Source organism: Nicotiana tabacum, chromosome 22, assembly GCF_000715075.1.
Source record: "Nicotiana tabacum cultivar K326 chromosome 22, ASM71507v2, whole genome shotgun sequence".
Taxonomy (NCBI): domain Eukaryota; kingdom Viridiplantae; phylum Streptophyta; class Magnoliopsida; order Solanales; family Solanaceae; genus Nicotiana; species Nicotiana tabacum.
Genome location: NC_134101.1, coordinates 23,479,709 through 23,494,930, shown reverse-complemented (window position 1 = coordinate 23,494,930; position 15,222 = coordinate 23,479,709). Strand labels below are relative to the sequence as shown.

Here is a 15,222-nt window from a genome sequence, read left to right as displayed (position 1 = left end):
CCTAAGAAGGGAGACCGTCAACCTGTCTACCTGCACCTGCGGGCATGAAACGCAGCGTTCCCCAGGCAAAAAAAGATGTCAGTACGAATAATGTACTGAGTATGTAAAGCATGAAAATCAGTACATAAAAGATATAGATGAAACATAGGGTAAAGAATTTCACATGTGAGTCTAAATAACTTTGTGAATTCTGAAACATTTATAATGTCATGCACGTGTGTGTAAATGCCGTATCATGCATAGGTATAGGTGTACATAACATCATCAAGCCTCTGAGGTCATTCCATCGTACCATCTCGGCCACTGTGGGCAAAATCATCAACATATACCAGCTGATCAGGTGGTGGTGCGTATATAACGCCTTAATATTTTTCCACATCCTATTTACATATAATATACGCGTATATAACGCCTTCTGGTCATGGGTCAATGTACATGTATAAATGCATGAAATGTATAAGAAATACGTTAATAAGATTTCTCGAATATCATAAAATTAATATTCCTTTCGGACAAACTTTATCAAATACGTATTTTTCTGGGATCCATGAATAAAGGATATAATAATAATTCACATGGGGAATCAAGAATATAGACACCCCTAGTATTTCTATGAATAGAGTCATTTATGAAAGTTGCGTATTTTGCTTGTGTTGTTTGTATCATTTGGATCATGCCAAAAGGAAAGAAGGGATGGCCTTAACATACCTCAAGTCGTCAATGCAACTCAACAACAAGCTTATGACAACTAGCGCGCCAACCCTATAACAAAGAAATACGTATACAATTTAGATGGCGGTAGTATATTACGTATCTCAAACGATAACTCGATTATAAAATAAAACGGGCAGCATCTCCCCTGATTTTACTGCTCCCTCAAGCCTACTATAGGCGAGACACAAACATAATAAAATCAGCAACTCAAAACCAACCTAATTACAATTCGGGACCTTCAATACAACAAACCTCCCAAATATACCATAATACATCCAAACAACAAGTTATCAATTAGCATGTAACTACAATGACGAGCGACCAACCTACTACCCTATCACATGTGGCGTTTCTCCACGCCCTTTTTATCCTTCCAAACTCCATAAATCAGCAGCACAATAGACAACCCAAAAACAACACGAAACAACCCACAAAACAGTCCACTATAAGTCAAATAACTCAAACTCACGACTTCCGATCACCGTCCGCGAGGTCTAACTATTAGGAAACGAATTTGTCAACTTTTCTTGATATTTTAAAGCTTAAATACAGAAATTAAGAATTTTTATTAACTATTAAATACATTCCAAAACTCAAACTACAAAGAAAAAGAGAGGCGATATAGCGATACTTACGTCGTAGGGATCGTTTTAATGTTATCGCTTCTTGATTTCGTGTCCGAGATGATAGTCTTGTTTGAAGCAATATTAGAGAGCTCAAGGACCGTTTATGGTGTCCTCTGGTCAGATGCTATGTAAAAATGAAGAGAGAGAGACGAGTAAAAAATAATATATCAACTTTTGAAAAGTCAAAAGGTGCTAGCTTGGCACCCTCTGATTCGCCCATCTTCCGACGCTTATATCTTTTTATCCGGATATCGTATGAACGAACGGTTAAGAGCGTTGGAAACTACATTCCAAGACCCTCAATTTGATATATAATATGTCCCAAAATACCTAATATAACATACAAAATATATTTCTCAAAAAGCTCTGTTACATGGCAAATCCTTAGTTGGTTTTTCCGCAACTTTAATCCGATTTTTTCCAAACTTTATATGTTTTATCCAAACATCATATATAGTCATATTATGACTTTAAACTCATTTAAATCATGACTAACAAGTCTCATATTCATTATACGTCACCTTGAGACGCACATGGTGTAACAGGTTATTCGCGACAAGGTGGGTGTGGCTCCCATTGAGGGCAAGATGCGGGAAGCGATGCTTAGGTGGTTTGGACATGTGAGGAGGAGGAAAATATATGCCCTGGTGAGAAGGCGTGAGAGGTTGACATTGGAGGGCCTATAGAGAGGTAGATGTAGGTCGAAGTAGAAGTGGTGAGAGGTGATTAGGTAAGACATGACGCAGTTTCAGCTGACCGAGGACATGACCCTTGATAGGAAGGTGTGAAGGTCGAGGATTAAGGTAGTGGGGTAGGTGGTAGATTGTTCATACCAGTAGTATTAGTACCCACTCTCGCATTCTGTTAGTAGTAGGTTTCTATGACTACCTGTCGTTTTCCTTCATTTTGATTATCTTATCATCGTGTTGTTTTTATGCTGCTTTTACATGGCGTTTTGGTATTGTTCCTCCTTGTCTATCTTTTAATTAATGTGGTGCTTATGTTTTCCTGAGCCGAGGGTCTATTGGAAACAGTCTCTCTACCTTAACAAGGTAGGGGTAAGGTCTACGTACACACTACCCTCCCCAGACCCCTCGATATGGGATAATATTGGGTATGTTGTTGTTGTTAGCACAGTTGACTTGATAGTACAAATATTTTTACAGTATTAGCATATAAAAACTAACTAAAATTAAATTCATTTGGGAAAAGAAATGACTATTTTCCCGTTTCTATCGTGCAACTCCCAACCCTCCACCAATTACTTACAGATCTCAGCTCGACTACCCCAGAGTCACATGTTTGGCATCTATGCCTTTTCAATTAGTAATGTGTGCACCCATCTTGTTAAAATTTTGGATCTGCCCATGTTTTCCATTCCCCTGGTCCTGTAAAAAAGATGGTATCGAACTATGTTGTTCCCTGTTATAAACCAGGCATACCTAATGAAAAGGATGCAAAGAATTACTTTGTTAATACTAGCAAAACTTATTAGCGCCGTATCATGTCAAATTCCATTTTGAAATGATCCAATAATCAAATAAGAGACATTCATAGTCGTTATATCCATCGCTTTATTCTACTGGTCTCCTTGTGTTTGAAAAGAATTATTCTCAAACTCCTATATCCAAAGGACCACAAACTCTACCCTCGCTTTCTTAACTTGATCTTTTGCCATCTGAAGAAAAAACCTTGATCTTTTCGAAACAACCTTGGGACAAGGAAACAGTTACCAAGTGAATGCGCAGGCCTATAAATTAATGGCAAATTGGTATTTGCTATTACCGTTACCCATCAAATACTGCTCAATTGACTGAAAATGAGAAAAAAGAGAGTGCAATAGGCAATTTTGGGTAGTGGATTTGAATAAAAAACTTGGAGGGATAAGACAAATGAGAGAGAGTACCTATGTTATAGCGTACACTGTTAAAATTTGACATTAGAAAATAAATGATAAAAAGGTTCAAATGCTGAAGTTCATATAAACGATCAAAGCCAGCACTAAATATCCTTGAATTGCCACTCCCCTTCTTGATAATTGAGTACGTAGTTTTTGGTTTCTGTACTAATTCAAGCAATATCTCCTGTAAGACGCTTACAAAATTCCAACGAGCTAAGAAGATGGCATTAAGTTGACAAGATTCTCGTTTTCTCAACAATCCACTATAAGAGTTGATTTGCCGTTTGATAGCCACTGTGCTTCCAGCCCTTGTCTGATGAAAGCCTCGCGTCTTGGTCCGACAGAATCACGCTAGCGTTAGATGATCCCAATCCCGCAGGTCCCGTTGATAGAAAAAAAGAAGTAAATTCAACAAATATCTTTATCCCATCAACTAAGACTCTTGTATAAGAAACATATTTGTAAGCACAACTACTCGGCCAGCTTTGTTCTTTGTTGTTCTTTCTATATGGTATAAAGTGACAGGAATTATGATACAATGCCTCCTGAGGGAAAAGAGGAAAGGGGGAGGAAGGACAGAAATAGACTACTAAATTCAAGAAGTATGCAAAATGCAAACCTTAAAACACATCTAAATGGAATGGTTTAAGGATCTTTTGGTGATGCACATTACTTTCAAAATGAGGCATGTATGAAGATCAGAATACTGTCATGTAAACTAGATCTAGAGCTCTTCTTATGCTGAATCTGAAGTCTCAAACTAGCTCGACCAAGCCAATCGAATGGCTTTAACACACAACTTTTCGTGTCGCGTCCACCTAAGCTCTTACAGTTCAACAGATAACCTGAAACAAAAAGGTTGACTTAGCAGTTAGCAGGGAGCCTGCACTGTTTGTGCAGCAACCATCAAGTTCCGAGAATGCAGTAATTTTGCTTTCTGCAATTAGCTGAGGATCAAGATATAGTAATCACTTTGTTCGTAAGAATGTGAAAAATTAATTTTTTTTTATAACTGTAGTGTCCGGGCCAGCTCGTGTGCACCTTGACTAATTCCGGGGTACCTCCTACCTCCCACCAGTGCAGGTACTAGGTAATATTATCCACCAAGGCTTGGACAGATGGGATCCAAAATCCCAAGTACTTCAAAAATGTATGTCGGTCAACTACGGATTTCGAGCATAGCAAAAGCAAGTGAGCAGGTAATCACTATGGCCCGGAAATCCATTTACTCCCTTCTTCAGGGTTATGTATTGCTAGAGAGTAATAAATCAATGCCAGAGAAGATCGACCAATCAGCCTTGGCATCAGATAGTAAAGGTCCAATTAAATTACTTTAGAATCTTCAAGTAATTTTCATTCGCTACCAGAAGCATAAAATTTAATTATACATCCATCTACATACATACATACGTGAGAATTCTTTTTAGCAACATGATGGTTGACTTAGTGATAAATTGCTCCATATTTATAGTGAAGTTGGTCCCTGTCACACTAGTACAAGGTTATGCTCTTACTTGGACTCCCACATATTCTAATTTACCTGGTAACTTAGAGCTCATACAGCCAGCCTACTTTCGCAAAAGGAAGAAGTGTTTAAGTTTGTTCTCATAATTTAAGATCTTTCAGCTTTGCTTCAACGATTTTAATTGTTCCTGTAGGGGAATGAATGAAGAAATTTGTAGGACTCACCTCTCGAACCGATCTGACTCCAGAGGATAATACTTGTGCAACCCTCCTTTTGGATGGATAAGAGTTGTTTGCTTGGTAGGCAAGCAACTATTTCCTTCTTCATCGATGGAGGTCTGAAGGCCACTGTCATTGCAGAAAGACTCTAACTCCCATTCCTAAATAACCATGCATTAGAGCAGCCAAATTCAGAATGTGGAGAGCTGAACTTTTTTTTCTAATCAAAATCCTTAATACTAGATAGGATTTTACCTTCATCATTAGGAACTTGGAAAGAGCCGCCAGGGGAAAAGGCTGAAGCTTGTATCCTCCGTAATTCACACAGGAAATAGCTAGTGCTCGAACCTTAGTAACACAAATGGAGCAAATTAAGGGGAATCAAACTTATCCATAAAATAAAACATAAAAAAAATAAAAATAATAATAAATAGGGGGGGGGGGGAGAAGCAGAAAAAGTTAAGAAGGGAATTCTATTTAAGTAGAGAAAATTGTTAAAGCACTTAAAAGTTGGAGCATTTTGCTTCTCAATGCCAGCATTAGTCAGGGATGCTTCAAACTAGACGTTAAAGGCTGCCATTTTAGACAGGCCTTAGTTTCCTGTTTTCTTCTCAGTAAGAAGCAGACTAATATGGTGGGAGAAGGATCAAACCCCAATTTTCTTCCAACAGTAACGAAAAGCAGGGGAGGAGTGAAAACAATATTTATCAGGCAAATGAGAGAGAGCATATGCCACAGAAATATAATTTGCTGATATATAAGAACTCACCTCATTGATAGAAGGTTCAATAATGCAATACTGCAGGTAGGATGCTTCAGACTCTGTTATATGGATAAATTTCTTGTAGAAGCCCAATTTAAAGTATCTGTCACAAAATAATTTACAAATAAGAATAAAAGGTTGAACTTCCCATATACAAAAATAAAAAGTATTCTACTAGCAACTATAATTGATACTAAATGCCTTTGATCTACCTCAAGATCTTCCGAGCAAAATTCATTTCTGTTGACTTCATAATGTGAGAAGGAACACGGCGGAACCATAAAGATAGTGTCTCCCCCTGCAAATCAAGAAGAACAATGTTTAATGAAATTGAATGAAGAAAACGGTCTCTGAGTAAGCTCCTGATAGTTATCAACAATTCACAATCTTTGATAAATTCAGAAAGAGGAAGGAAAAAAAAATGAAAACCTAACTGTTCCTTGGGTTTTAGAATCAAGGCGGAGAAGCACATAAAATGAAAAAAATTCAGCTTCATTTTCAAAGATGGATTCTGAAGTTCGACTTGCTTCATAAAGATTAAATAAAGTTGCCAATGCTTTCGTAAGCTGCTCCATGTTGAGGTATGACAGCGAAGAAATACTTGAACCGCTACATCTTCTAAGCTTATGCTGGGATATTATATGAAATTTAACCTGTGGAGAAAACCATATTAGAGCTACATATTTCTAAACATTCTGCAATCTGCATTAATACTAAAAGAAGGAGTACTTGAACATTTTAAGCTTAGAATCTATACGAAAAAATTATTTGCTTGGTTTCCTAAATAAGATGTTTCCTTGTCATACCAGCCAAACGAAAGATTACCAAAGAAGGGGGTTATATATCGAATGAGGAGGATATTCTCTACATTGAAGGAAATAAATACTTAGCCTACAAGAAGAGAAAAAAATACTTATTTGTTGTATCAGATTAAGATCACAATATAAGGAGGCGGGTACTGTGTAATGTCAGCAATCAAGTCACAGAAGAAGATGGAATGGGATGTCGATCCTCTAGCACTTATGTGAATCGTTTGGTGGGAGAGAAATATGAGAGCTTTTGAGGGAGTAGAAGAAGACTTTATACAATTAAGGAATAGCCTTTTTTCCCTTATTTCATTTTCGTGCACCCATGAGGTTCCTATTTGTGGAGGTAATTGGGTGTCTTTAGCAGAAAACCATTTCTTCTTGTAAGGTTTAAAATGGTTTTCTATTTTTTGATATACTTGTATACGAGCACGTTTTTTGCCCTTCTTAATGAAACTATTACCTTATAAAAAAATGTTCTTCCCTCTTCTACTCCTTCACAATTTTTTTTCCTTCTTTTTTTTTTTGAGAAAAAGGTAAAGAAAATCATTAACAAAAGCACTCTGGAGGTACATAATTACTAAGCTATTTACATCAAAATTCAGTTGTTCCCTTAAACACACAGGGAACTGATGAAAGTCAACATGCAAGAAACTAGCAGAGTGATTGGGAGAACATGGCCAAGTGGTTAAGGTGGCCCAATGGCTAAATTTGTATCAACAAATTGGTTAAAAATTGTATCTAGTAGGGGATACAACATCCACATCTAACAACATATTCACTTCTTATTATCAAATCAATTCATCTTTTGAATTCAATCTACAAGCTTCTCAAGTTCCTTTATTGATCTTTTTCTGCTTTCTGCAATGTTAAAAATTTGCTCGCAGTGGATTTAAGACTCGAGGAAAGAAGATTGAGATGCAGGAACCGTAGGATGGTAAGATGCAACCATATCATGATTCATGCATCTAGACACACATATTCCATTCAGCTCTAATTCAAGTTCTTTTGGATAAGATAACCTGATTAATGAGCATACCATTCTCTCATACATAGAGACCGCTCGACTGCAAGCGATATTTTGCATGCTTAGATCTTGTCTAATGGCTCTCATCCTATCAAAGATGAAGTCATGAACCACCTCAAAGGGATGCTCTGTAGAATCCAGCAAGTTACTCAGATAATTTAAAGTGTCTTCCAACACTGAGAGAGGCCTCACGTCAGAATCTTGCACAGTCTTTCCAGATATAGTCCTGCAGAACTAACAAGAGAAAAATTCAATAAACCATCATTGCGACAATTGACAAAGACTGAGGAGTGAATTAAATTTTGCTAAAGTATCAAAAGTAGGTAAGAAAAGACTCTGAAATCACTTCCGCCGCAACTAACACTTGGCTTATAAGTATTACAACAATGAAAATGAAGTCTGAAAGGAGTACAACTGTTAGAATCTGTAATGTACTGCTTTGGGGTATATTTTGACACGATAAAAATGAAAATTTTCAGTGATCTATCTTTGTTTATCCCTTCAGAGCTCTACATTTTATTGCAAGTTCAGTTCCTTTTGAAACTTTCTGCACAAAATTTCTTTTGTCCTAAGCGATGTTGTTGATCTTTTATCCTCTCCAACATTATGGAATAGCGTTTCAATTTGATGCTTTTAGCTATGGACTACAACGTTAATAATTCTTACACGTGAAAGTTGAAGCAGGTGGTCTTCTACGTTCAAAATTCAAAGAGAAAAAAAAGAGGCCCTCTAACTTCTAGGGAACAAGCATGTTCTGTTATCCTTTGATGAAATGCGCTTGACTTGTACTAATATCTACAAATTTGGCAGTAATTAGTCAATGCATGGTAGGGAAAATTGTTTGATATTGTCCAAGTCACCAACTTTGTTCTACTTCCTTATATTGAGTTGCTTTACATTTGTTGTATTCACCAGCTCATCATCTTTCGTACAAAACCTCAAAACTGAATAGTCACTTAGCATTACCTAAAGAAGTTTTGAGGGGGTGGGGTGGGGGGCATTGTAGTGTCGTAAAACTCTTATACGACAGTCCAAGCTAACTATTAACTTTTATGGCCCAAAAGACAACAAAAATACGGTCTATCACCTGTATTATCACTGAACATCAAAACATTTACTTTCTAATCCATTATTTTATATTGATGCTCACAAAAGGGCCATTAGATGCTTGAAGAGCTATTACAACTTAAACTCTTTCCACATTTTTTGACAAGCTGGTTACAATCTAGAAATGCTTTGTCAAGTGAAACACAGAGCTAGTTAAGATCAGCCAATCAAACAAATTAATTTCAACTATCAACTAAACCTCAATATCAATCCAGTGTTGGCTATGCGAATCTGTGTATCCATTTGGCTATTTCAGTATTCAGAAGATTCATCAAAGATAAATTCTTTTATACTGGTCATCAACCTACCAATCTTCCTCTTTCTAGACCAGCTATGCTTGGAGTTCAGTAGATCAAACAAAAAGGGTAAAGAAATAAGCTAATCAAAATTATTCCTACTCACTAGAATACCCAAAATATTACTACCTTTTTAACAGCAAGGCTTGGTGATGATTTGGCAGGATTTCCATATAGCCTCTCGAACACAGCTAAGTCCCGCAGCCTCTCTCGCTTTTCCCTCTCCTCAACTGCAATTTATTTTTCCAAGAAAAAGACAAACTTATTTCAAGTTGCAGGTGCACATGGACCAGGATTTAAATGTATCAACTGCACCTCTTTATACAGACACAAACGCAGATAGAGAAATACAACAAACATACTTTATAAAAATTTATACTTCAAATATTCTATATTATCCAGTTAGACTAACAATGGGTACAGGAAGCAGAAAAAATTCCTGTTTACAACGAGCCAGTTAATTTACCCTGGTTAAGTGATAAATTAAATCATGTTAAAAGTTTATGTATTTATTGATTAGATACAAACATAGTGTAAGAAAGGTTTTTTTCTTTTTGTGTGTGTACCAGGTTATATGCTAGATTCCATCTTTGCGCACACAAAAAAGCATAATATGTCAACACAGAAAGAGGAAAAGTGAGGAAATAGGTGGTACCAGGACACATGAAAGGGCAGGTTCCAACTAAGGAAGGTAAATTCTGAATATCATCAATATCTCCATCAATGGCGGCTTTGTTGTCCCAATTGCTAGAGCTTGTCTTCTTCCGTTCTTCTGAATTGACATTTTTGGTTGAGTTGCGGGAAGGATGGAAGGATCTGGAAGAAGAAGAAGATGAAAAGTTGACTCCTCCTCTTGGCCTGTACGGCGGTTGATTCCTCCCCGCCATGGATCGGCCGTCTGCCTAATTAACTACCACTTGATCGGAAACAGAAAAACGAGCTACAGTTTTATTTTTTATTTTCAATAAAGGGCAATTCAAGTCACCTGAGATTCTGCAATTTCAAAAAAGAAAAGAAAAATATATTTTAAATTAGGTCTCATTTTATGCGACTTATAGTTAAAACCAATTCATCGCTTTCCATTTCTCTACAATTATATGTAAACCCCTCGATTTCGCCTCTATCTTCGTTTAGTCTCAATTTCAACTCCCAATGGACGAATATCATCCTTTTTTTCCGAGTAGAATGTGCAATAAAATTATAATAAATACTAGTAATACAACTGTTTACCCGAAAAATGGATAGAGTTGAATTAATACGCAGTTCCGAGGATATGTGGCGTAACTTAACACAAAATATAAGGATCAATAGAAATGTAAATATAAATTGCAGAGAGTGTGAAATAGATAAGGTTGTCAGGAACAGTGAATCTTAGGATTCAACAAATAGAATCAATGTAAGAAATCTGAAAGAACGATTCTTTATTGTAGAAGAATATAACACTTTTATTACAATGTAAGCTTGAGAAAAATTTGTTGTACAGAAATAGTGACCAAGCCCTTTTATAGTGGAGGGATTTGGCTCTAAGCATAATAATATAAACATTCAGTGGGAGACCCATGATAAGTCAGCTTTTTCATAGTTTCTGCCAAGATTCTCTCTAGTGGGATTGCAACAGCTTTTGTCTGCGAGCTCGATCTTGCTTGGTACCCTCGATTTTTGTTTGAGCTTGATTTCGGCTCGAACTCGTGATATTGGTTCGAGCCCGATCCTGGCTCAGACCCTCGAATTGATTCGAAGTCAACGTTGGTTGGTCTTTGGATTATCAGCATGATAGATCTACTCTGCATCATGGTTCTATTTTGATTCGAGCTCGATAATGATATCGAACTCGACACGGATCAGCCTCCCCCGGTTCGAGGTTAGTTTGTTCCACCTTCGGGATCTTACTTAGATAAATGATCGTTCGAACTCGATCGGATGTGCTAAGGCCGAAATCTATTTCGACCGTATACAGATAGTCCCCTCGTTTCTTAGAAAGAATGTGGCGAGAAACGATATGACTTTATTTTAACAACTCGATCGGATTATATCCTGTCGTTTCCATCGGGTTCGACCATGACGCATCTGATAGCTGTCCCGTCGGTTTAGCCTTTCAAGGCATTTAATGCATGTCAGGCGGTGGTCGGCCACTGTTGATACTGAACCGCCATCGCTTGAACCTATAAATAACCCTTTCTTTTATCTTTTACCATTTTTACATCTTATTTCTTCCAAATTTCCCAAGTTATTCTTCGTACTCTCCAACTTACCAGTAAATCTGTGATTTCTTTCCGTAAAAATCCCTCTTCAATTCCACCAAATCTTTGTCACTTTCTTCTACTCCTCACCCTTGAATTCGAAAATGGCGAAAACATCGCAAATCATTCCTTAGAAAGAGAAGGCTTCATCTTCACAGTGTGCCGCCGATAAGACACCGGCAAAACCACGGCCCGAGGAGTGTGTTCCCGGGGAGTATGTCCTTACTTTAGATTTTAAGGTCGATAAAGGTTCATCGGTCCCTGGCAGGTGTGAGCCGGTATCGAGGTACATGTGTTCGATAACCGAGAAGCACCTCGAACAGCTAAAGAAGGATTGCAATTGGGGTGAGAAGGAAATAATAATTCCTACGCCCGACGAAGATATCACTTCTTACTTGAAAGGGTTTTTGAATGTGTATACTTACCCTTTCACTTTGGGACCCCTCGATTCCGTTATTATTGACTTTTGTCGACAATACCAGGTAACCCTAGGCCAGGTCCATCATTCTTTGTGGCGAATCATTATCCTGATCCGATATTTTGTGAGCAAGATCGAGGGGATGCCGTTCACCCTCGATCATCTTATCCGATTGTACCGTCCTCGACTTTTTCGAGGAGGGTTAATAAAACTCCAGCGTCGAGCTACCAAGGCTCTATTCTCAAGTATTGACGAGGACAGGGACCGGGGTTGGATGGACAGGTTCATTCGAGTAAGGACTTTAGACTTGATTCCGACTGAAAAGATGCCCTTTCCCGAGGAGTGAAATATGAAACGTAAGTGTGATCTTGCTGTTACTTCTATTTTCTTCTTTCATTTATTCTCTTATCGATACTCATTTTTTTTGTAGTGGTTCTCTGGATGCCCTGAGCAATTCCCAATCTCAAGAACTGGGTACGAGCCCTTGTTTTGACCTCCACATATGCCGAGCGCTCATGGCGTGATTTGTCAAAGGGTCGGTGGGAGGCCAAAAATCACGATAAGCCCATTTCTCGGACTCTTTGATGATCCGAACGAGGTGGTTTTTTTTAAAAATATTTTATTAAAGTTTTCCATATGCAGGTTTGGGTAAAGATACGGTTTGGAGGCCCTTGTCCGATGAGGAGGAAATTTCGGCCTCCGTCCCAAAGCCGGTGAAGGAAAATAAAAGGAAAAGAGCCTCGGTTCCCGGAGATCAAAAATCGAAGAAGTGGACGGCTCGTAAGCCGAATAAGAATGTCATCCCTTTGACCGTGGAATTCGTTCTGCGTCTAAGGGATGAAGATGAAGAAGAAGAAGAAGAAGAAGAAGAAGAAGAAGAAGAAGAGAACGATGAGTCCGCGCTGGCGGTCCGAACGAAGAGAACCACCGATGCCTCATCGCCGGCTGGATCGATGATGCTCCATGAGGCTCTGCCTCGAACTGAAGATATACCGGAGAAAGATTCGGGTAGAGTCCCCGAAATATCGGATATCGAAGACATATCTCATCAGAGTCAACCGGCAGGGGATATTACCGAAGAGGCCCTTGAACCCCTTCAAACCGAGGAGCATCAATCGAGGATTCGCCTACCTTTCCCGCTTTTTCTACAGGGGTGATTCGGGAAGCCCAAGCTCTAGAAGCCCTCGATCTAGACAGGCCTCACGATAAAGAAGATCCCTTTCGTGACCTGTTTACCGGTATTGAGGACGTTGTCGGTGTTGGTGATGAATCAGATATTTTTCACGGATTGCGGCAGGATTTGAATCAGGTGAGCTTTTAAAATTATTTTGTCGGTACTATCTTTATGTTCGTTTTTCGTTAACTCCGCTTCTTATTTCTTTGTAGGCAGCGAAAGTTCATCGAGAACAATGTTCTCGATCCCAGAATGAGCTGCATCGATACGCGGCCGACCTATAACGGGCTACTGATGAGAGGAACTCCCTTAGTATTTCCCTAGGGCAGAGAGAAAAGGAAATAAAAGACCTCCGAGTTGAGCTGGCCAAAGCTTATCGAGATCAGACCGATTTGTCTAAGCAGGTAATGATGATTTTGAAAGCCTATGGGCTTGATACCGGAATGATAGCTAACATTTCGGTCTTACAGCTGCAGCAAAAAATCGAGATGATCGGGAAGCTTCGTGAGGAGGTCGACGTGATAAGAACAGAGTCTTTGCAGTGGAAAGAAGGTATGGACCGCTTTGCTACAGAAAAAGAGATTGCTCGAGCCCAGTTATCATCGTTCGAAACCCAGCTTCAGAAAATGAAGGAAAAAGGCATGGTTCAAGCAAGAAGAATTGAGGAACTTGAGGCTTTGTTGGCCTCTGTACTTGCCAAGGCCGAATCCGATGCCGAAAAGGCAAAGGCCGATGCGGATGAGCTCGTGGCTATCTTTCGGGTCGATGCCGAAGCTGTCCAAGTCCAAGCAAGAGAGGCAGCCGAGTCCACCGATATTCGAGCGCATTGGGTTGCCGAAATTGCTAAGTGCCGATCCAGAAGGGAAACTCTCGAGGAGATCCATGCTCGTGGCTTCGATCTCGCTGAAGAGATAAAAAGGGCCAAAGAACTCGAAACCGATGCCGAAGCTCTAGTTTCTGATAGCGATGACGATGACGATGGGAGCAAAAGCGGATCCAAAAATGGGGGGGGGAGCCTGATAAAGACCGCTCCTGACCGAGAAGTTTAGTTCTTAGTTTTTACGTTGTAATCACCTATGCAGATAAATTTGTATATAGACATATCTCCCCTTTTGCCGACTTGCTTTTGATTTTGTTTTCTGTCTTGTGACGACTTTATTCACGCCTTATGAATGTTTTCACAATGATTTAAACAACTTATTCAAATTTGGACTTTGTACCCTCTGTAACCGAGCGAGCGCTTACTCAAACTTGGAGCGATGTAGCCCTTAGGCATTTTAGTTGTCAATGGTTCGATCTTGAAGAAATATAGCCCGTAGGCATAATGGACGAGTTAGTGCTTGCTCGAACTTGAAATAAAAGTAGCCCGTAGGCTTAATCGAATGAGTGATTCGAACTCGAAATAATGTAGCCCGTAGGCATAATGGTCGAGTGAATGTTTGCTTGAACTCGAAATAAAAGTAGCCCGTAGGCTTAATCAAAATGAATGATTCGAACTTGAAGTAATGTAGCCCGTAGGCGTAATGGTCGAGTGAATGTTTGCTTGAACTTGAAATAAAAGTAGCCCGTAGGCTTAATCGAATGAATGATTCGAACTCGAAGTAATGTAGCCCGTATGCGTAATGGTCGAGTGAGTGTTAGCTCGAACTCAAAATAAAAGTAACCCGTAGGCTTAATGGTCGAGTGAGTGTTAGCTCGAACTCGAAATAAAAGTAGCCCGTAGGCTTAATGGTCGAGTGAGTATTTGCTTGAACTCGAAATAAAAGTAGCCCGTAGGCTTAATCGAATGAATGATTCGAACTCGAAGTAATGTAGCCCGTAGGCGTAATGGTCAAGTGGGTGTTTGCTCGAACTCGAAATAAAAAATAGCCCGTAAGCTTAGTCGAGTGAATGATTCAAACTCGAAGTAGTGTAGCCCGTAGGCGTAATGGTCGAGTGAGTGTTAGCTCGAACTCGAAATAAAAGTAGCCCGTAGGCTTAATGGTCGAGTGAGTGTTTGCTCGAACTCGAAATAAAAGTAGCCCGTAGGCTTAGTGGTCAAGTTTATCTTAATTCTGATTGCATAATAAATCTCAAAATAGAGGAATTTTCCTTGGATATAAGAAGCCGATAAAGAAGAGAGCTTTCTTCGCACGTTATTACACGCCTGGGTTCGGGCCAATCTATATGAGCATGGTTCGCTTCGACCATTTGGCTCTTATAATTTTTCCTATTGGAACCCTGTTGTTGTGAAATAACTTTCTTGCGAGGCCTCAGTTATTGTTGTAAATGCTGCACGATCAATGGTTGCCTCATTAAAAACCTTGTCGAAAAACCCATTTGGGATAAAACTGGTTTAAGGGAAAAAGAGTGCAACGCGTGCTTTCAAGCGAGAGAGCCATCTTAGCCCTTGTTCGGACTTCTGCAGGGGTCAGTTTTGAGATATAAAAGAATATGGAAAGGTTTTACCTTAGCAATAATACCGTTTT

General features: G+C 39.1%; 1 protein-coding gene across 1 annotated transcript; it reads right to left on the bottom strand.

Moving 5' to 3' along the window:
- Positions 1 to 3,647: 3,647 nt before the first annotated feature.
- LOC107804417 (SAC3 family protein C) lies at positions 3,648 to 9,940 on the bottom strand. The gene is made up of 9 exons (XM_016628306.2): positions 9,578 to 9,940; positions 9,052 to 9,152; positions 7,532 to 7,753; positions 6,121 to 6,339; positions 5,899 to 5,984; positions 5,693 to 5,789; positions 5,179 to 5,271; positions 4,930 to 5,084; positions 3,648 to 4,085 (listed from the first exon to the last, which is right to left on the bottom strand). Exons 1-9 carry the CDS (start codon positions 9,807 to 9,809, stop codon positions 4,067 to 4,069), a joined length of 1,224 nt encoding a protein of 407 aa, XP_016483792.1. The 5' UTR covers positions 9,810 to 9,940; the 3' UTR covers positions 3,648 to 4,066.
- Between the last annotated feature and the right edge of the window lie 5,282 nt (positions 9,941 to 15,222).

Bases quoted from the DNA above. Each gene is read 5' to 3' on its own strand.
- LOC107804417 (XM_016628306.2), bottom strand. From the start codon at position 9,809: ATGGCGGGGAGGAATCAACCGCCGTACAGGCCAAGAGGAGGAGTCAAC. The intron at 7,754-9,051 runs GTAGTAATATTT...TTCTCTTGTTAG, and splicing joins CAAGCCTTGCTGTTAAAAAG to TTCTGCAGGACTATATCTGG. The intron at 5,085-5,178 runs GTAAAATCCTAT...ATGGTTATTTAG, and splicing joins CCAAGTTCCTAATGATGAAG to GAATGGGAGTTAGAGTCTTT.